The sequence below is a fragment of the Chlorocebus sabaeus genome, chromosome 12 (assembly GCF_047675955.1).
Source record: "Chlorocebus sabaeus isolate Y175 chromosome 12, mChlSab1.0.hap1, whole genome shotgun sequence".
Taxonomy (NCBI): domain Eukaryota; kingdom Metazoa; phylum Chordata; class Mammalia; order Primates; family Cercopithecidae; genus Chlorocebus; species Chlorocebus sabaeus.
Genome location: NC_132915.1, coordinates 111919658 through 111940082, shown reverse-complemented (window position 1 = coordinate 111940082; position 20425 = coordinate 111919658). Strand labels below are relative to the sequence as shown.

General features: G+C 43.4%; 1 protein-coding gene across 2 annotated transcripts; it reads left to right on the top strand.

The window, feature by feature from the left end:
• Positions 1 to 2065: 2065 nt before the first annotated feature.
• GLT6D1 (glycosyltransferase 6 domain containing 1) lies at positions 2066 to 19131 on the top strand. 2 transcript variants are annotated; one of them, XM_073022216.1, is made up of 5 exons: positions 2066 to 2315; positions 2415 to 2491; positions 10961 to 11008; positions 16585 to 16722; positions 18107 to 19131. In XM_073022216.1, exons 2-5 carry the CDS (start codon positions 2421 to 2423, stop codon positions 18774 to 18776), a joined length of 927 nt encoding a protein of 308 aa, XP_072878317.1. In that variant the 5' UTR covers positions 2066 to 2315; positions 2415 to 2420; the 3' UTR covers positions 18777 to 19131. The 2 variants fall into 2 exon arrangements, with proteins under 2 accessions (XP_072878317.1, XP_072878316.1); XM_073022215.1 differs by lacking the exon at positions 10961 to 11008 and adding an exon at positions 10855 to 10902 and having other exon boundaries at positions 2125 to 2491; positions 18107 to 18777.
• Positions 19132 to 20425: the final 1294 nt, after the last annotated feature.

Sequence of the window (20425 nt, the reverse complement as noted above, 5' to 3'; positions counted from 1 at the left end):
ACTGCAACCTCTGCCTCATGGGTTTAAGCCATTCTTCTGTTCTCAGCCTCCCAAGTAGCTGGGATTACAGGCGTCCACCACCACGCCCGGCTAATTTTTTTGTATTTTTAGTAGAGATGAGGTTTCACCATGTTGGCCAGGCTGGTTTTGAACTCCTGACCTCAGATGATCTACCCACCTTGGCCTCCCAAAGTGCTGGGACTACAGGCACGAGCCACCACACCCAGCCTATCCTTTAATTTTTCAAATGGGACAAAGTCTTATCCTCATAACCATAGGAAGAACCTGTGGGCAGAGACGTCACTGTGACGCTTGCATCATCAAAGGAGCCCAGTGATGTCAGCACCAACGGAAGACTCCAGTGCTAGGAGAGCAGTAGACGGCAGCTGGTTCATGACGCAACACAGACCAAAAGATATGATGCTTGGAAGATACCTGTCCTTATGGGATGGCTTTGGCTACCTCTTTACATCACTCTAAACCAGGGTAAAGGACTTTTAAAGAGGGATCTAGGAGACTTTGGATGATTGTGGTAAAATCAGGGTTAGGGTCATCCCCTAACCTTGACCTCGGAAAGATATTGACAGACAGGCAGGTCATCAACACGGCTAGGAGGGTGCCTAGGGATGATGTTATGGAGGAGGGAACGCTGCTGCAGAGAATCTGGCTAGATGGGCCTGTCTTACCCCATCCACATGGCATTTCTAGTGATCTTGAATTTAAAAGGTGGTCAGTTTCAAATTGCAGAGGCACAAGAACTGGGCCCAACTGAAGCCTGCCCAGGATGGGATTATATGAAGAACTGCCCCCATAGAAATACAATGTGAGCCTCATTTTCTTTCTTTCTTTCTTTTTTTTTTTTTTTTTTTGAGATGGAGTCTCGCTCTGTCACCTAGGTTGGAGTGCAGTGGCACAATCTCAGCCTACTGCAACCTCCGCCTCCTGGGATCAAGCGATTCTGCTGCCTCAGCCTCCTGAGTAGCTGGGATTACAGGTGTGCACCACCACACCCAGCTAATTTTTGTATTTTTAGTAGAGACGGGGTCTCACCATGTTGGTCCGGCTGGTCTTAAACTCCTGAACTCATGACCCACCCGCCTCAGCCTCCCACAGTGCTGGGATTACAGGCGTGAGCCACTGCGCCTGGCCGGTGAACCACATTTTCAATGTCCAGTTTCCTGGTAGCCACATTACAAACAGTAAGAAGAAACAAGTGGATTAATTTTCATAATTTATTTTTCATTTAACTCACTATTTCCAGACTACAACACCCAGACTGTTACCGTTCCAGTGTGTAATCGATATGAAGTTATGAGTGAGATGGTAAATTCTTTTCCTTCGCACTGTGTTTGACTTTGAGACCCCACGTGTTTTATACACTTGCAGCTTACCTCATTTCACAGCAGCTCCATTTCACACACTCAGGGACCACACGTGGCAAGTGGCTACTTTATGGCTATCAGTGCAGAACTAAAGCATCATGTTTGTTAAATGAGTGTTCAAAAATGAAAATAGCTGGGAGGTTGAGGTGGGTGGATCACCTGAGTCAGCAGTTCAAGACCAGCCTGACCAACATGGTGAAATCCTGTCTTCACTCAAAATACAAAAATTAGCTGGGTGTGGTGGCTGAGGCAGGAGAATCACTTGAACCCAGGAGGCAGAGGTTGCAGTGAGCCAAGATCCTGCCACTGCATTCCAGTCTGGGAAACAGAGTGAGACTCCATCTCAAAAAAAAAAAAAAAAAAAAAAAAAAAAAAAAAAAAAGGAAAATCAGAGAATCAGAGACCTGCATTTTGTGTGGACACGCAGCCCAGTGGCGTGTTCCCGATGGGCTTGTAAACCAAATCCCATGTGAAGCCTCCATCACAAGCTCAGGCACTGGTGAGAGTCCAGATTTCCATCTTAAAGTCTAATGCTTTTAACTTAGACTTCATTCCCTGTTTACAAGATCTACCTTTGAGAGCACTTGTAAATTTTTCAACCGGTATAGTCTGGGAACAGATTACTCATCTTATTATCTCAGTGAAGAAGAAAGAATAAAAAGTCGACTTTGGGGGCAGAATACATTATCCTAGGTCAAGATGACTTCCTCCTCAAGACCTCATTCTGTTTTCACAGCCCTGCAGTGGAGAGATTTATTGCGTTTCTTTTATGCAATCAAGGCAGACTTTGATACGAATGTGGGGAGAGACAAGAGTGCACGTGAAGCTGGCCCACAAGGAACAGTCAGCCCCGGGCACCTGAAGGAGAAGAGAGGCTTCCCTACTCAAGTTGCTGTCTCCTGACAGCTGAACATTCTAGAAGCGACCTCTAAGGTTGGTGTCCAAGGCCCATACATTAACTCATTGTTAGAAGATGACAAATATGTCATTTTTTATTGATTAAAATCTAATTTTTTCTCCCTTTTTCCCTAGGAGAAAATGAATTCTAAAAGAATGCTGTTATTGGTTTTATTTGCTTTTTCACTGATGTTGGTTGAGCGTTATTTCAGGTAAATATAAAATATTGATGAATCATGATCTTTAGTGATTGGCAGAGGTGGATTTAATTTAATTTAATTTAATTTAATTTAATTTAATTTAATTTTTGAGACAGGGGCTTACTCTGTTGCCTAGGCTGGAGTGCAGTGGTGCCATATTAGCTCACTGCAGTCTTGACGTCCCAGGCTCAAGCGATCCTCCCGCCTCAGCCTCCTGAGTAGGTGGGATTATAGGCACATGTCACCACACACAACTAATTTTTGAAATTTTTTTGTAGAGACCTATGTTGCCCAGGCTGGCAGAGATAATCTAAACTGCTGAGTTTTGTCCAAAGCTATCAATACTACTCTCTAAATAAATCAGAAGTTCGCCTTTGTGGGACAAAGGAAAATATACATATTTTAATTATTTCATTGTTAAACATTCAACAATTATTTATTGAGTGCCTTCTAGGTGCCAGGCTCTATTCTAGGTGCTGGGGATACAGTGATAACTAAAGTGCCTGTCATCAGGGAGCTTTTGTTCTATTTAGAGAAGGTAGACAGTAAACACACATGAAAGACAATGCCAGGGATATAATATTTTATAAAACAAGCATAATAAAAAATAAAGGTGAGCATGCCATTTTAGAGGAATTATAAACCGTCTCAAGTTTCCATCTTTGTGTTTAATGTAAAAAAGACTAAAGTCAACCTGTGCCTATGCATATAGAAACGTGTACTAGAGGACACATCTGTAAACCTGCTGATATGGTTTAGCTGTTTTCCCCACCCAAATCTCAACTTGAATTGTGTCTCCCAGAATTTCCACGTGTTGTGGGAGGGACCCAGGGGAGGTGATGAATCACGGGGGGCGGTCTTTCCTGTGCTATTCTTGTAATAATGAATAAGTCTCATGAGATCTGATGGGTTTATCAGGGGTTTCCGCTTTTGCTTCTTTCTCATTTTCTCTTGCCTGCCGCCATGGAAGATGTACCTTTTGCCTCCCACTATGATTCTGGGCCTCCCCAGCCATGTGGAACTGTAAGTCCAATTAAACCTCTTTTTCTTCCCAGTCTTGGGTATGTCTTTATCAGCAGTGTGAAAACAGACCCATACATCTGCTAATATTCTCTCATCTAGAAAAACTCAAATTCTTGCTTTCTCTGTACCACTCCTCGTGGTCTTCCTCATAAGCAATGCGGTGTTTCCAGAGGCTGTTTGAACAGCAGTAGTACCATGAGAGATAATGGTTTTTGAAAATGAAGGCTTTGCACAACACGTATCTGGTAAGGGACTTGTATCCAAAATATGCAAAGAGCTCTTAAAATTCGACAACAAGGAAACAAACACCTGAATTTAAAAATTAAATATTGGCTTTTAAAACATTTAAAAATAAGCAGAGGAACTGAATAGAATCTCACAAGAGAAGATATACCGATGGGAAATAAGCAAAGGCCAAGATTCTCAGTCTCATTCGTCATCAGGGAATTGCAATGAAGACAGGAGATACCGCTACACACCCATTAGAACGGCTAACATCCAAAAATCTACAATCTGAAAACCAGCTTCTGGTGAGGAAGTAGAGCGACAGGAACTCTCATTCATTGCTGGTGGGAATGCAAAATGGTACTGTGGAAGACAGCGTGGCAGTTCCGTAGAAAGCTAGATAGAGCTTTACCATGCCATGGAGCAGCTGTGCTCCTAGGCATTTAACCAACTGATGAAAAAACTTACGTCCACACAAAACCCTGCACAAGATGCTTATAGAAACTCTATTCATAAATGCCTCGAACCACCAACAAACTAGATGCCCTTCAGCAGGTGAATGATAAACAAGCTGTAGTTCATGAAGCGCTCCAAACCAGAAACCAACACACAACAGGAGAAGCATAAACATGCTGTGACTCATCCGTGCAATGGAATACCACCCAACAGTAAAAAGAAATGAGCTGGCCTGGCGCGGTGGCTCACGCCTGTAATCCCAGCACTTTGGGAAGCCGAGGCGGGCAGATCGCCTGAGGTTAGGAGTTTGAGACCAGCCTGACCAACATGGAGAAACCCCGTCTCTACTATCAATACACAATTAGCCAGGCGTGGTGGTGCAAGCCTGTAGTCCCAGCTACCCGGGAGGCTGAGGCAGGAGAATCACTTGAACCCGGGAGGCGGAGGTTGCGGTGAACTGAGTTCACGCCACTGCACTCCAGCCTGGGTAACAAGAGTGAAACTCTATCTCAAAAAAAAAAAAAAAAAAGAAATGAGCTATCAAAACTGGTAGAAGGCATGGAGGAACCCTAAACGCATATTGCTAAGTGCAAAAAGACCATCTGAAAAGACTGCATGCTGTGTAATTCTCATGTGACATCCTGGAAAAGGCAAAACTATATTGGCAGGAAAAAGATCAGTGGTTGCCGTGGGGTGGAGATGAGGGAGGGGATGAATAGGTGAAGCAAAAAGGAATTTTGGGGCAGTGAACTTGTTCTGTATGACAGTGTAACCATGGACACATGTAACTTTGCACGTAAAAAAAACCCACAGGATGTTACAGCGCGAAGAGTGAAATTAACATATGTAAATTTAAAAAACTAGGAAGTTCAAGGTATCCTAGGAAGCAATGCAGACTGTGAGACAATAATCTGTATCCCACATGTACAGAACGAGCCCACTGGAGGGGGTGAGGGAAAAAGCTACTGACCTAAAATAACTTCGGAATGAGTGGAGTTTATTTTGTTGTTGTTGTTGTTGTTGTTTTTTTGAGATGGAGTCTCGTTCTGTCGCCCAGGCTGGAGTGCAGTGGCTGGAATCCGGCTCACTGCAAGCTCCGCCTCCCGGGTTCACACCATTCTCCTGCCTCAGCCTCCCAAGTAGCTGGGACTGCAGGCACCGCCACCTCGCCCGGCTAGTTTTTTGTATTTTTTAGTAGAGATGGGGTTTCACCGTGTTAGCCAGGATGGTCTCGATCTCCTGACCTCGTGATCCGCCCGTCTCGGCCTCCCAAAGTGCTGGGGTTACAGGCTTGAGCCACCGAGCCTGGCATGTTTTGTTTTGTTTTGAGACAGAGTCTCTGTCACCCAGGCTGGAGTGCAGTGGCATGATCTCGACTCACCACAACCTCTGCCTCCTGGGTTCAAGCTATTCTCCTGCCTCAGCCTCCCGGGTAGCTGGGACTACAGTCACGTGGCACCACGCCTGGCTAGTTTTTTATTTTTAGTAGATATGGGGTTTCACCATGTTGGCCAGGCTGGTCTCGAACTCCTGACCTCAGGTGATCTGCCTGCCTCAGCCTCCCAAACTGCTGGGATTACAGGTGTGAGCCACAGTGCCCAGCTGGGAATGAGTGGAGTTTAAAAGTAGAAGCAATAGAAACTGAACATGAGCACTGCGTTTGGGTCGAGAAAGGTTTTTTCCCACAGGAGAATGAGTTAACAATTCTGCTGCTGCTCTACATGTATGTTTGAATCAGTTAAATAAATGAATGGGGCATGGGGGAGCAGGTTTCTTGCTGTTGGAGGGGACTTCATAGATAAGGAAGAAAGGGGCCACAATGATCCAGGTGGGAATGGATTGAAGCTGGAGACCTCAGCATGAACTCACGTTTACCTTACTGTGAACAGAGATGTTTACATGTCAAGATGTTCGAAGATATGTGGATATACACACAGGTTAGTGTCTATTTCCTTGCTGTATTAGCTGAGAGGGCCTAGGAGGAAGGACACCCCACTAGCAGTGAGCACACCTGGTGCCCAGACCTTGGTTTCTAGCACCATTCTCCAGGAAAGCAACCAAGGCTTCTTGGAGAAGTGGGTGGTTCTAGATTCGGGCAGGAGATTTATAAGATGAGCCCAGAGCATCTCATAGTGCCAGGAAGGATGGAAGGGATATTTTACAAATTCTATATTTAAGGGAGTATGCCACTTAAATGGGACATGGGAGCTAACTGGGAGAGCTCCCAATGGCCAGAGCTGGAGCCACTTGAGCGAGAAAAGAAAGTAACATAGAATTATAACCCAGAGTATGAAACGAATTTCCACAAGTTCATACTGATGTAAATGAATGATTGGAGGAAAAACAAGAAGGAAGAAAGGAAGGAAGACAGGTTGGCAGGATGTTGGAAGGATAGAAGGAAGGAAGAAGGGAGAAGAGACAAATCTCCCGTATGCAGAAGAATTCTAAATCATGTCTGTAGATTCTCCACCACCAAGGACACAGAACCTGACGCCCCAGTCCTGAAATGTGAGTTGTGTGCAGTGCTTTCTTATACAGAAAGCGGGGAGAAAGAGCAGTCTTTGCGTGGAGAGACCTGAAAATACAACCCTAGCCAGGCGGACAAGGTCAGCATCAACAGGAAGTCATGATGGGGTCTGAGAGGCGGCTGCAGTCAAGAGGAACCTGTGCAGACAGGAGGCTGAGTGGAGTGTGGTGTCCTGGGTGGGATCCAGACGGTAGGCTGAGTGGAGTGTGGCGTGTTGGGTGGGACCCCGAGAAAGAGAAGGAACATTAGGGGAAAACTAGAAAATCCAACCAAAATATGGACTCCCATTAATAATAGAGCATCAGTGTTGCTTCATGAATTGGAACAAAAGTACCCTACTAAAGCTAGATGTTAATAATAGGGGAAACTGGGTGAGTGCAGGGGATTCCACATACTAGCTTTAGAATGTTTTTGTAAGGCTGAATCTGCTCTAAAAATAAAGTTGATTGAAACGAAAAAGGGGAAATAAAGTAAAAGTAAATCATGCAAAAAAAAAAAAAAAAAAAAAAAGGAAAGGAAAACAAGGCCAGGCGCGGTGGCTCATGCCTGTAATTACAGCACTTTCGGAGGCAGAGGTGGGCGGATCACTTGAGGTCAGGAGTTCGAGACCACCTGGCTGACATGGCAAAACCCTGTCTCTACTAAAAATACAAAAATTAGCAGGACGTGGTGGTGGGTGCCTGTAATCCCAGCTACTGGGAAGGCTGAGGCAGGAGAATCGCTTGAATCTGGGAGGCGGAGGTTGCAGTGAGCCGAAATCACACCACTGCACTCCAGCCTGGGAGACAGAGTGAGACTCTGTCTCAAAAAACAAAACAAAATGACCACCCCCACTGCTTTGGTGCCATGTATTTTGTGTCGTTTGTCCTCCTGGAGGATTGTACCTTAATGAAAAGGATGCATGGGCAGTTATAAAGGGTTTCAGATAATCTGTTTGAGGTTAATGATGGGGTAATCTTCAGCAGAAGGGGGACAGGGACCCACACGTTAATCCACGACACAGATTCTGCCATCTACCCCAGAACCATAGCCGGGGGCCTGGCATGTAGGAGGTGCTCACTCATTGTTTGGTAAGAAACGAATAAATAAATGGATCTTGATTCTAGATATTTTGTTATTGAAATTGCAATGGGTCTTTGTTCAAATTTAAAACTTAAATGATTTTTTTTTTCATTTATTTAAAGAACAAGGAGTTATTCACTGGTTGGGTTGATCCATTTAGGAAATAAACATACAGGATGCTCAGTTACATTTGTTTCAGATAAACAGTGAGTCATTTTTAACAGAAGTATGTCCCATGCAATAGTTACACTAAAAAATTATTCATTGTTTATTGTAAACTGAATGGACATCCTGTGTTTTGCCTGGCAAACCTCTCTATAGAAAAGGAATCTCAGGCCAGGTGTGGTGGCTCATGCCTGTAGTCCCAGCACTTTGGTAGGCTGAGGTGGGCAGACCAGCTGAAGTCAGGAGTTCCAGACCAGCCTGGCCCCATCTCTACTAAAATACAAAAAATAAAAAATAAAAATAAAAATAAAATTAGCCGGGTGTGGCAGTGGGCACTTGTAATCTGAGCTACTCGGGAGGCTGAGGCAGGAGAATCGCTTGAACCCGGGAGGTGGAGGTTGCAGTGAGCTGAGATCGTGCCACTGCACTCCAGCCTGGGAGACAGAGCAAGACTCCCTCTAAAAATAAAAATAAAAATAAAAATAAAAATAAAAATAGAAAAGGCATCTCAGCCAGCGAGAATATTTGTTGTCTAAATATTCCACAAACTGCAAAGCAAGGCTGGAGGGGGTCAACTGGGTCCTAATGGCAAGAGAGGCAAGGGAAACAGAAAACCAAAGACAGTGCTAATCTCTAAAGACACCGCTAATCTCTAAAGACACCACTGTCTGTGTTATGTGTAGGCTGGTGTGTATGTAATGCACGTGTGTGTGTGCACGTGTGTGTGTGGTGAGCTTGAGGATTTGGGAGTTGATTACAGAAAAGACAGGACAGGACGGGTGTGGTGGCTCACACCTGTAATCCCAGCACTTTGGGAGGTTGAGGCAGGTGAATCATTTGAGGTCAGGAGTTTGAGACCATCCTGGCCAACATGGTGAAACCCCATCTCTACTAAAAACACAAAAATTAGCTGGGTGTGGTGATGCGTGCCTGTAATCCCAGCTACTGGGGGGGCTGAGGCAGGAGAATCACTTGCACCAAAGAGGTGGAGGTTGCAGTGAGCTAAGATTGCACCACTGTACTCCAGCCTGGGCGACAGAGCAAGACTCTGTCTCAGGAAAAAAAAAAAAAAATCTCTGTCAAGGGTTATTTTTTTCTTTAGGTTAAAATAACCCTCTTCAGCCAGGATTTTCTCTGCTCTGGTCATTCTGCAGGGCCCCAGAAATTAATAAGACCAGCATGGTGAAAGAATGAGGACCTTTAATTAAGTTCCCCCTTTGTCGCCTCATGTTTTTGAAGTCTGGGGTGGACAATTTGGATTTTGATGTGTCTTGCCCTGTGGAATCCAATCATGGAATGTCTGTGGCTAAGGACCCTCATGAGAATGCCATAAAAGGAGACAGTCTTGAAGTCATTTATTTTACTTAAAAATATCCCAGGGTTACTATCCTAGGCAATGCAGGGAGACCCTGTCTCTACAAATAATTTTAAAATTCGCCAAGCACAGTGGCACACCCCTATGGTCTGAGCTACCTGGGAGGCTGAGGTGGGAGGATCGCTTGAGCCCAGGAGGTTGAGGCTGCAGTGAACTGTGACGGTGCCACTGCACTCCAGCCTGGGCGACAGAGTGAAAGCCTGTCTCAAAAAAAAAAAAAAAAAAAAAAAAAAAAATCCTCCTAGGGTTACGAAACAGAGGTTGCCTAATAAGCTTGCTAATAGCTTAAAAGCACAACTACACTCTAGATGAATGCAGTGTTGAAATGCAAAGGGAAGTAGCTTGTGCCTATGGTCCCATATACCTTGGAGGTTGAGGTGGGAGGATGGCTTGAGCTCAGGGGTTTGAGGCTGCAGTGAGCTGTGATCATGCAAGTGAGAACGCATCTTTTAAAATATTTTATTTTATTTTATTTTTTTGAGACGGAGTCTTGCTCTGTGCCCCAGGCTGGAGTGCAGTGGCGTGATCTCGGCTCACTGCAAGCTCCGCCCCCTGGGTTCATGCCATTCTCCTGCCTCAGCCTCCCAAGTAGCCGGGACTACAGGCGCCCGCCACCACGCCCGGCTAGTTTTTTGTATTTTTTTTAGTAGAGACGGGGTTTCACAGTGTTAGCCAGGATGGTCTCGATCTCCTGACCTGGTGATCCGCCCGCCTCGGCCTCCCAAAGTGCTGGGATTACAGGCTTGAGCCACCGCGCCCGGCCGCATCTTTTAAAATAAATAACAAAATAAATGCAAACAGAATCAAAGACGGACTTCTGGATGCCTCCTCCCCACCTCTTTACAACATGCAGCAAAGACGCTTATGTTTGGTAAATAAATTAATTAAATCTATGTTTTTGCTTGAATATACATTCTCTTACCTGATCTGTTCATTTCCTTTTTTAATTTTTTTTATTTTTTATTTTATTTATTTATTTTTTTTGAGACAAAGTCTCGCTCTGTCGCCCAGGCTGGAGTGCAGTGGTTGGATCTCGGCTCACTGCAAGCTCCGCCTCCCGGGTTCACGCCATTCTCCTGCCTCAGCCTCCCGAGTAGCTGGGACTACAAGTGCCCGCCACCAGGCCCAGCTAATTTTTTTTGTATTTTTAGTAGAGACGGGGTTTTACCGTGTTAGCCAGGATGGTCTCGATCTCCTGACCTCGTGATCCGCCTGCCTCGGCCTCCCAAAGTGCTGGGATCACAGGCGTGAGCCACCGTACCCGGCCATTTCCTTTTTTTTTTAAAACAAATCTTCCTCCCAACACCCATACTCTTTCCTGACATTCTGCCTGTGGCCATGACCTCCTTTCCCTATATCTCTTTCCTAGACCAGCTCACACCCTTCCCCACCCAGCTGAGATATCTCCTCTCTAGGAGGCTTCCCCGACTCTGATTTGGGTTGACACATATTGACAAAATGCCAAACAGGGCCTGCCCATTGCAGGCTCAATAAACATTGAACAGCCTCCCTGTAATCACTCGGTTTTCTCTTTGTACCCAGGAATCACCAAGTAGAAGAACTTCGGCTCTCCGACTGGTTTCATCCTAGGTAAGAACAAAAATTGAACAGGCTCCCTGTAATCACTCGATTTTCTCTTTGTACCCAGGAATCACCAAGTAGAAGAACTTCGGCTCTCAGACTGGTTTCATCCTAGGTAAGAACAAAAATGCCTGTTTGCATGCACACACAAACGATATACCTCAACTTGACGTGATAGGTTTTTCTTCCCCAGTCACCAAATTCAGCTCTCCTGGGAGGTTTCCAGAATTGGAGTTTTATTTTCGAGGCTCTTATAAACAAACCAGGGTCCATTGATCACGAACCAGGCGATGATGGTGGTCATGAAGAAGTTGACTCACTCTACCTGGCTTGGCTTTCCTGGTTTATACAGTGCAAGAAAGTCTCTTTGGAAACAGCTTGAAAATGCTACTGATGACGCTGCTTGACTTTGGCGGCAGCACTCAGGGGCAGCCTCATCCTTTGTAAAGTATGTGTAGTGTTCAACTTTGTGTTGTGTTCCTATGTAGGTTTGGGGTTATTTATAGTTTGGGGACTATTGTAGGCAAAGTTCTGGTGACTAACTGTAGCCCTTTTTTTGTTTTTTTTTTTTTACACAGATGTATGACTTCCTATGTGAGATCCATTTCTAAAATGAAGTTATTAGGCCAAAGAATGCAGACATTTACAATTTTGGATGGAAATTTAAAATTGCTAAATTTACTTTTAATAATGGTACCATTTTATCTTCTTGTATCCAGTGCATAAAGTATTACCAGCTTTTTTATGTTTGGTAAAGCTGCTAGTTAAGACCTCAATTCAATTTGCATTTCTGTAATTGTATTGTTTGAGTATTTTTTTTTTTTTTTTTTTTTTTTTGAGACAGAGTTTTGCTCTTGTTGCCCAGGCTGGAGTGCAATGGCGTGATCTTGGTTCACTGCAACCTCTGCCTTCCGGGTTCAAGTGATTCTCCTGCCTCAGCCTCCTGAGTAGCTGGGATTACAGGTGCCCGCCACCACACCTGGCTAATTTTTGTATTTTTAGTAGAGACAGCGTTTCACCATGTTGGCCAGGCTGGTCTCGAACTCCTGACCACAGGTGATCCACCTGCCTCAACCTCCTGAGTATCTTTTTATGCGTTTACCATTCATTCATATTTCATCTTTTGTGTAGTTTTTTTTCTTTTTTTTTGAGATGGAGTCTAGCTCTGTCACCCAGGCTGGAGTGCAGTGGCACGATTTCGGTTCACTGCAAGCTCCGCCTCCCAGGTTCACGCCATTCTCCTGCCTCACCCTCCCAAGTAGCTGGGACTACAGGCGCCCGCCATCATGCCCAGCTAATTTTTTTGTATTTTCAGTAGAGACGGGGTTTCACCGTGTTACCTAGGATGGTCTCGATCTCCTGACCTCGTGATCTGCCCACCTCTGCCTCCCAAAGTGTTGGGATTACAGGTGTGAGCCACCGCACCCAGCCCAAATTACATGACACATAGAAAATAAAATGTCAAGTTTTATTACATTTTGTAAATGGGTGAAACACTCTAATTTAAAAAGGCAGAGATTGTTAGAATGTATAAAAACATATTTATATGCCATCTACAAGAGAGATTTTAGATTCAAAGACACAAATTGGTTTAACTAAAAGAATTGAAAGGTGTATACCATACAAACAGTAACCAAAAGAGGGCCAAAGTGGCTCTGTATGAATATCAGACAAAATAGACAAAGACGAAAATTATTACCAGAGAAAAAAAATGGGGCATTTTCTAATGACAAAAGGATCAATCCATCAATAAGATACAACAAATATATAAACATTTGCATCTGATAACAGTTCCAAAACACATGAAGCAAAAACTGACAGAATTGAAGGGAGAAACTGACAATTCAACAAGAATAGCCGGAGACTTCAGTACTTCACTTTCAATAAGACACAGAACAACTAATCAACAAGGAAACAGAAGGCTTAAAAATACCACAAACTAGGCCTCACAAACATCTATGGAACCACCCAATAAGAGAAGAATATATATTCTCAAGTGCACATGAGACATTTTCCAGGATAGGCCATTATGTTGCACAATAAAATCTCAATAAATTCAAATGATGGAAATCATACAAAGTATGTTCTTTTTTTTTTTTTTTGAGACAGAGTCTTGCTCTGTCGCCCAGGCTGGAGTGCAGTGGCACAATCTCAGCTCACTGCAAGCTCCACCTCCTGGGTTCACGCCATTCTCCTGCCTCAGCCTCCCAAGTAGCTGGGACTACAGGCGCCCACCACCGTGCCTGGCTAATTTTTTATATATTTAGTAGAGATGGGGTTTCACAGTATTGGCCAGGATGGTCTTGATCTCCCGATCTCGTGATCCACCCGCCTCGGCCTCCTGAAGTGCTGGGATTATAGGCATGAGCCACCGTGCCCGGCCCAAAGTATGTTCTTTGATCATTTTTTCTAAATTCTAAAATTAGAAATCAATAACAGGAAGTAATTTGGGTAATTTACAGATGTGTGGACATTTAACAATTCACTACTAAATACTCAAAAAGGAATCACAAGAGAAATTAAAAAATATTTTAATGTGATTGAAAATAAAAACACTACATGCCACACTTATGGGATGCAGCAAAAGCAGTGCTTACTGACAAATTTATAGCTATAAATGCCTACATTAAAATGAAAGATCCCAAGTCAATAACCTGCTAATTTTAAAATTTTTTTGTAGAGATGAGGTCTTGCTATTTTGACCAGGCTGGTCTTAGGCTTTATATGTTAAGGAAAATGTATGCAGTAAGAAAATCAGAAAAGAAGAACCAAATAAAACTAAAGCAAGCACAGGAAAAAAAGAGGAGCAAATCAATTAAATAGAAAATAGAATAATAATAGAGAAAGGTAACAAAACCAAAATTGGTTTTTTGAAAAGATAAACAGATTTGCCAAAAGTATAACTTGATTGACCTAGATAAAAAGGGAGAACTGAAATTACTAAAATCAGGAGTGAAAGAGGGGACATGACTACCAACCTCCAGAAATAATAAGGATTATGAGAGAATACTGTGATTAATTGTATACCAACAAATTAAATAACCTATGTGAAATGAAGAAATTCCTAGAAAGACTAAAGAAGAAAGGGAAAATTTGAATGAGCTATAATAAGTAAATACATTGAATCAGTAATAAAAATCTTTCTACAAAGAAAAGCCCAGAAATACAAAATGTCATTGGTAAACTATGTCAAATGCTAAAGAAGAATTAATACCAATCTTTCACAAGCTCTTCAAAATATTAAAAGAGAAAGGAGTATTTTTCAACTCATTCTAGACCAGTATTACCCTGATACCAAAACCAGACAAAGGTATCACAAGAAAACTACAGACCAATATGCCATATGAATATAAATGCAAAACTTTTCAGCAAAATACTATTATAGAAAACTGAATTCAGCAACATGTAAAAAGGATTATACACCATAAACTACACAGTGGGATTTATTCCAGGAATTCAAGGTTGGTTCAGTGTATGAAAATCAATTAATGTAATACACTGTATTAATAGAATACAGAATATCAAACCCACAGGATCATCTCAATAGATGCAGAAAAAGCATTTGACAAAATGCAACACTTAAAATAATAAGCACCCAACAAACTAGAAATGGAAGGGAACTTCCTCAACCTGATGAATCAAAAGTACAACAACAATAAAAAATAGGTAAAGTGGACTTCATCAAAACTAAAACTTTCATGAATCAAAGGACATTATCAAGAAAATGAAAAGACAACCCACAGAATAGGAAAAACATTTGCAATTCACATCTGATAAGGGCCTAATATCCAGAATATATAAATAACTCTTATAATTAAACAACAAAATGACAAATAGTGATTCAAAATGGGCAAAGGATCTGAATAGCCATTTCTCCAAAGAAGATATACTAATGGCCATTAGGCACATGAACAGATGCTCAACATTATTAGCCATTAGGGAAATGCAAATTAAGGTCACAATGAGATAGCACTTCACACTCTATGATGTATAAAGATGTGTAAAGTAGGATGGCTGGAATAAACAAGATAACAAAAATGTGTTGGTAAGGATGTGGAGAAATTTGAAATTTCATCTACTTTTGGTGGGAATGTAAAATGGTGCAGCCTTTATGGAAGACAGTTTATCAGTTCCTCAAAAAGTTAACCATAGAATTATCATATGACCCAGCAGTTCTACCTCTAGATATATACCCAAGAGAATTAAAAGCATATCTTCACACAAAAGCTCATGTATGAATTTTAATAGCAGTATTATTCATAATAGCCAAAAGTATTAATAACTCAAATGTTCTTCAACTAATGAATGGATAAACAAAATGGGGTCTAGCCATCCAATGAAATATTATTCAGCCATATTTCCAGAATAGGCAAATCTACAGAGACAGAAAGTAGATGAGTTGTTGCAGGGATTGTAGGGAGAAGGGAATGGGGAGTGACTCCTTTTTGGTAGTGATATATTAAAGTATTTCATTTTCTTTGGAGAAACTGTAGATAGCATTGTGTTTTAAATATTACTTTCTGCATGTTCATTGTTCAGAGTAAGGAGATTACTTTTTTAATGTGCTGACCTTGTATCCTGAAGCTTTGCTGAGTTCACTTGTTAGTTCTAGGAGATTTTGGTTGCTTTTAGATTCCTTAGGATTTTCTGTGTAGACAATTATGTAATCTGCAAATAGGGACAGTGTTTTTTTTTCCTTTCCAATCTGATGGCTTTTATTTCATTTTCTTGCCTTATTGCAGTGGCTAGAACTGTCATCACTATGTTGGAACTGCCACGTTCCTCATCGTAGGGAGAAAGCATTCAGTCTTTCACTGTGAAGTGTGTGAGCTAGAGGATATTTGTAGATGCTCTTTATCAAGTTGAGGGCATTCCCCTCTATTACTTTTTTTCTGGGAGCTTTTATCATGAATCGACATTGAACTTTGTAGGGTGTTTTTTCCAAGTTGAGCATGTGATTGATCATCTCTATCTTGCAATGTGGTGGTTTACATTCATTGATTTTCAGATGTTTAATAGCCTGTCTTAAATCCTGCTGTGGTCTTGTTGTATTGAAGGCAAATCGGATGGCTCTCTCCCTTTTTGGACTCATCTCTCATTTCTGCTCCATTGCACTGACGGGCCTAAAGCATGAGGGAGAAGCTGAAAAAAAAAAAAAAAAAAAAAAAAAAAAGGGCATCCCCAGAAACTTGTAGGAAAAGGGGAGAGAGAAAAAGAAAGCAGAGAAGGAGGGAAAAATAAAGGCATTGCGTAAGGGAGGTGATCTCCTGCCTCCCATCTTGGCTTCAGTGAATGATCGGAGAGTGTTCTGACTCTGGGCTGCCTAATTTTGAGCTGCAGTCAGAGCTCGGACAAGGCCGCTCCTGGGCTCAAAGGCAGGTGGTTGGGGGAGGAAAGCACAAATCCAGGAACCAGGTGGCCTAGGTGTGGCATCCCAACCCCCATGTGTTAACTGTGCGGTGTCGGGCAACTTACTCAATTGTGTGTGCCTCTGGTTCCCCATGTGGAGATCAGGGGTGGTGGCACTCACTGCATAGGGCGTTGCAAAGATGAATCCAGTGGGATAATGCACTCAAACACAGAGCCGGGCGTGCAGTTGGTGCTTTCTAAGCATTAGTCATTACTGCTCGGCACCTGCTGCCGGCGCCTCAGTAAAGCAAGCCCTGTTTTAATTTAGTTCTTGTTCCACAGAAAACGCCCTGATGTTATAACGAAAACAGACTGGCTTGCTCCCATCGTATGGGAAGGGACTTTCGACAGGCAGGTCCTGGAAAAACATTACAGAAGGCGGAATATCACCGTGGGCCTGGCGGTCTTTGCTACTGGCAGGTAGGTGCCACTTACTTTTGCCCTTTTTTATTTTGGGAAAATGTGGATCAGCATTCACGGGTCTTTAACCTCCAAAGAGCCAACCATAATCAAGCATAATTAATGATAACAATAGCCATGATTTCTGTGAGAAACGAACTCACCCTTCCAAAACCAAAGAATGGACTCAGAGACCTGGAGAACAGTGAAAGTGAGACTTTTAATGACAGTCTTGCAAGATCGGGTGTCTGATGACCAGGCACACCCAGCACAGCTTCAACAAGCCATTTATCACCTAGTGCGCAGGCCCCTCCCCCAGTTGCTCATAGGCTGAGTACTGTGGGGGGGGGCGGGGTCACAATCTTCCCAGACGTCACCTATTGGTTGTTGGGCAGGGGCTTTAGGTGTTTTCTTTAGGGTGGTCTTGCTGCATTTTGTTGCAGCCCACAATGCATTGCAATCATGGTCAGCTCAGGGGTTCTTCAAGTATCTGACTTAGGACCTAAGTAGCTGAACAGGCTGTTAAGAACAGACAAAGCAAGCTATTTTGCAGTCTAGTAAAGTTTTATCTTTTTAAACTTTTTTGACTAAACTTTTTTGGTTTGGGTGAGGGCAACTAAGGTGGGAGGCCAACAAGCAGGCATTGGCTATACAAGCAGGGGCCTAGTATATCCTGTTTCTTTTGTACTTTGCTGACCTAAGGCGATTTAAGGCCCTTTGTCTTGGAAATGGACCACTGTAGATATGATTTCCTTCCATTTCTGGCTGGCCTGTACAAAAGGTGTGCTGGGTTTCTCTGTCGATGGCCGAGTCCTTAACACCAGTGGGAACCTTTTGACTCATATCCATTTAGCTCCTGCTCCCTTTCTTCACAAAAGCCATTCCAAAACATGGTGGGTTTTCTCAGGCCCTCCGAGTGAGGACATTCCTTCCCACTCACCGATTCAGCTGAAGCTGTGGGCCCGACTCTTCCACATTTATACATTCCGAGTTCCTTAGCATCAGAGGACACCCATGTTAGCGCATTCAGCCGCCTCTTCTCCTGATCATGTTTAGAAAAGTAAGTGTTGGCCGGGCACGGTGGCTCATGCCTGTAATCCCAGCACTTTGGGAGACCGAGGCAGGTGGATCACCTGAGGTCAGGAATTTGAGACCAGCCTGGCCAACATGGTGAAACCCCATCTCTACTAAAAACACACACGCAAAAAAAAGTAGCCAGGTGTGGTGGCAGGTGCCTGTAATCCCAGCTACTTGGGAGGCCGAGACAGGAGAATTGCTTGAACCTGGGAGGCAGAGGTTGCAGTGAGTTGAGATCACACCACTGCACTCCAGCCTGGGCTTCAGAGCAAGACTCCATCTCAAAAAAAAAGAAGAGTAAGTCTCTTCTCCGGTGTGTGTTACCTAGGTTTGCAGAGGAGTACCTGAGGCTGTTCCTACACTCTGCGAATAAGCACTTCATGACAGGCTACCGAGTGATCTTCTACATCATGGTGGACGCCTTCCTCCAGCTGCCTGACATAGAGCCCAGTCCTCTTCGAACGTTCAAAGCATTTGAAGTGGACGCCGAGAGGTGGTGGCTCGACGGCTCCCTGGTGTACATGAAGAGCCTGGGTGAACATATCACCAGTCACATCCAGGATGAGGTGGACTTCCTCTTCAGCATGGCGGTCAACCAGGTCTTCCAGAATGAGTTTGGGGTGGAGACGCTGGGCCCGTTGGTGGCCCAGCTCCATGCCTGGTGGTATTTCAGAAACACCAAGAACTTCCCTTATGAGAGGAGGCCGACCTCAGCAGCTAGCATCCCGTTTGGACAGGGGGATTTCTATTATGGCAGCTTGATGGTGGGTGGCACGCCCCATAATATTTTAGACTTCATTGAAGAATATCTGAATGGGGTTATTCATGACATGAAAAATGGACTCAATAGCACCTATGAAAAGCACCTGAACAAGTATTTTTACCTCAATAAACCCACCAAGCTGTTATCACCAGAATACAGCTGGGATCTTGCATTTTCTCCTCCTCCACAGATCCAATACGTCAAGGTTGCACATGATTCCCACAGGAAATTATGAATTACGCCATTAGGTTTATGTCGAATAAACGACTCACGGCAATTTCTTATGAATGAGGGAAGTCTTAAAACCCTCCATTTTTTAGAGACATACAAATTTACATCCTTCCCAAATAAATGTTTCTTCTTGCCATTTTGAGCCATCTTATTTGGCTAATATAGGATAAAGAATAAAAGGATAATTACTTAACATGAATACACAGTAATGTTATTATCTATGTATTGTAGATAATGTGAAAATGCATTTGACATAGAATGAATTTTTTTTTAATGGAGAAAGATTCTAGTTGAGAAAAGATATTCATAAAATGGAAAAGTAGCTCATGCAAAGGAAAAAATAAATGCCAGGCCACTCATTAAGTCTTCACTGTGTTTTTCCATGCTGGGATACATGTGGCTTGTGGTCAACCTCACGTATTGTCTCAGTCTGTCCAGTGTGTGATTTGACACAGGTGAGCTAGAGGCATCCAGCCAAAGACACGTCTTACTATTATGGTTTCAAAGTGAGATATTCAGTTCCTTTTGTTAAAAAGCTGTAGGTATTGGCCAGTTGTGGTAGCTCATGCCTGTAATCCCAGCACTTTGGGAGGCCAAGGCAGGTGGATCACCTGAGGTCAGGAGTTCGAGACCAGCCAGCCTGGCTAACATGCTGAAACCCCATTTCTACTAAAAATACAGAAAATTAGCTGGGTGTGGTAGCATGTGCCTGTAATCCCAGCTACTCAGGAGGCTGAGACAGGAGAATCGCTTGAACCTGGGAGGTGGAGGTGAGATTGTGCCATTGTACTCCAGCCTGGGCAGCAGGGGTGAAACTCCGTCTCAAAAAAAAAAAAAAAAAAATTCTGTAGGTATTTTATTTTTTTTTAAAAGATATTTACTGAGCTCAGTGGTAAAGGTGCTCTTCCAGATGCAGACAGGAATAGAAGACAGTTTGGAACACCTGTGTCCCTGGCAGCCCACAGTCTGGCAGAGGTTGAGGCTGTGTGCTAAGAGTACATGTTCAGGGTGCTAAAAGTGACAAGGAAGATGGTCACCTGAGCTCTGCGGTGGTCAGGGAGTCAACACCTCCACGAGACGCTTTGTGTGTCACAGAGGGAGAGTATTCCTGAGTCCGTGGGCAGTGGCAGCTATGAACAGCTTTAGTAAGTGTCATGGCTCACCCCGTTACTATGCCGAAGTCCTAACTCCGTACCTCAGAATGTGACTGTGTCTGCTGGAGATAGGGCCGTTCAAGAGGTCATTAAGGTAAAATGAGGTCACTGAGGTGGGCCCTAATCCCACAGGTTCTTATTAAGAGGTTAGGACACAGACATATAGAGGGATGACCGTGAGGACACAGGAAGTGTTGGGAGCAAACCCCCCAAAATCTGGTCATAAACTGGCCCCAAAACTGGCCATAAAATCTCTGCAGCACTGTGACATGTTCATAATGGCCCTAATGCCCAAGCTGGAAGGTTGTGGGTTTACAGGAATGAGGGCAAGGAACACCTGGCCCACCCAGGGCGGAAAACCACTTAAAGGCATTCTTAAGCCACAAACAATAGCATGAGCGATCTGTGTTTTAAGGGTGTGTTCCTGCTGCAGTTAACTAGCCCAACCTATTCCTTTAATTCGGCCCATTCTTTCATTTCCCATAAGGGATATTTTAGT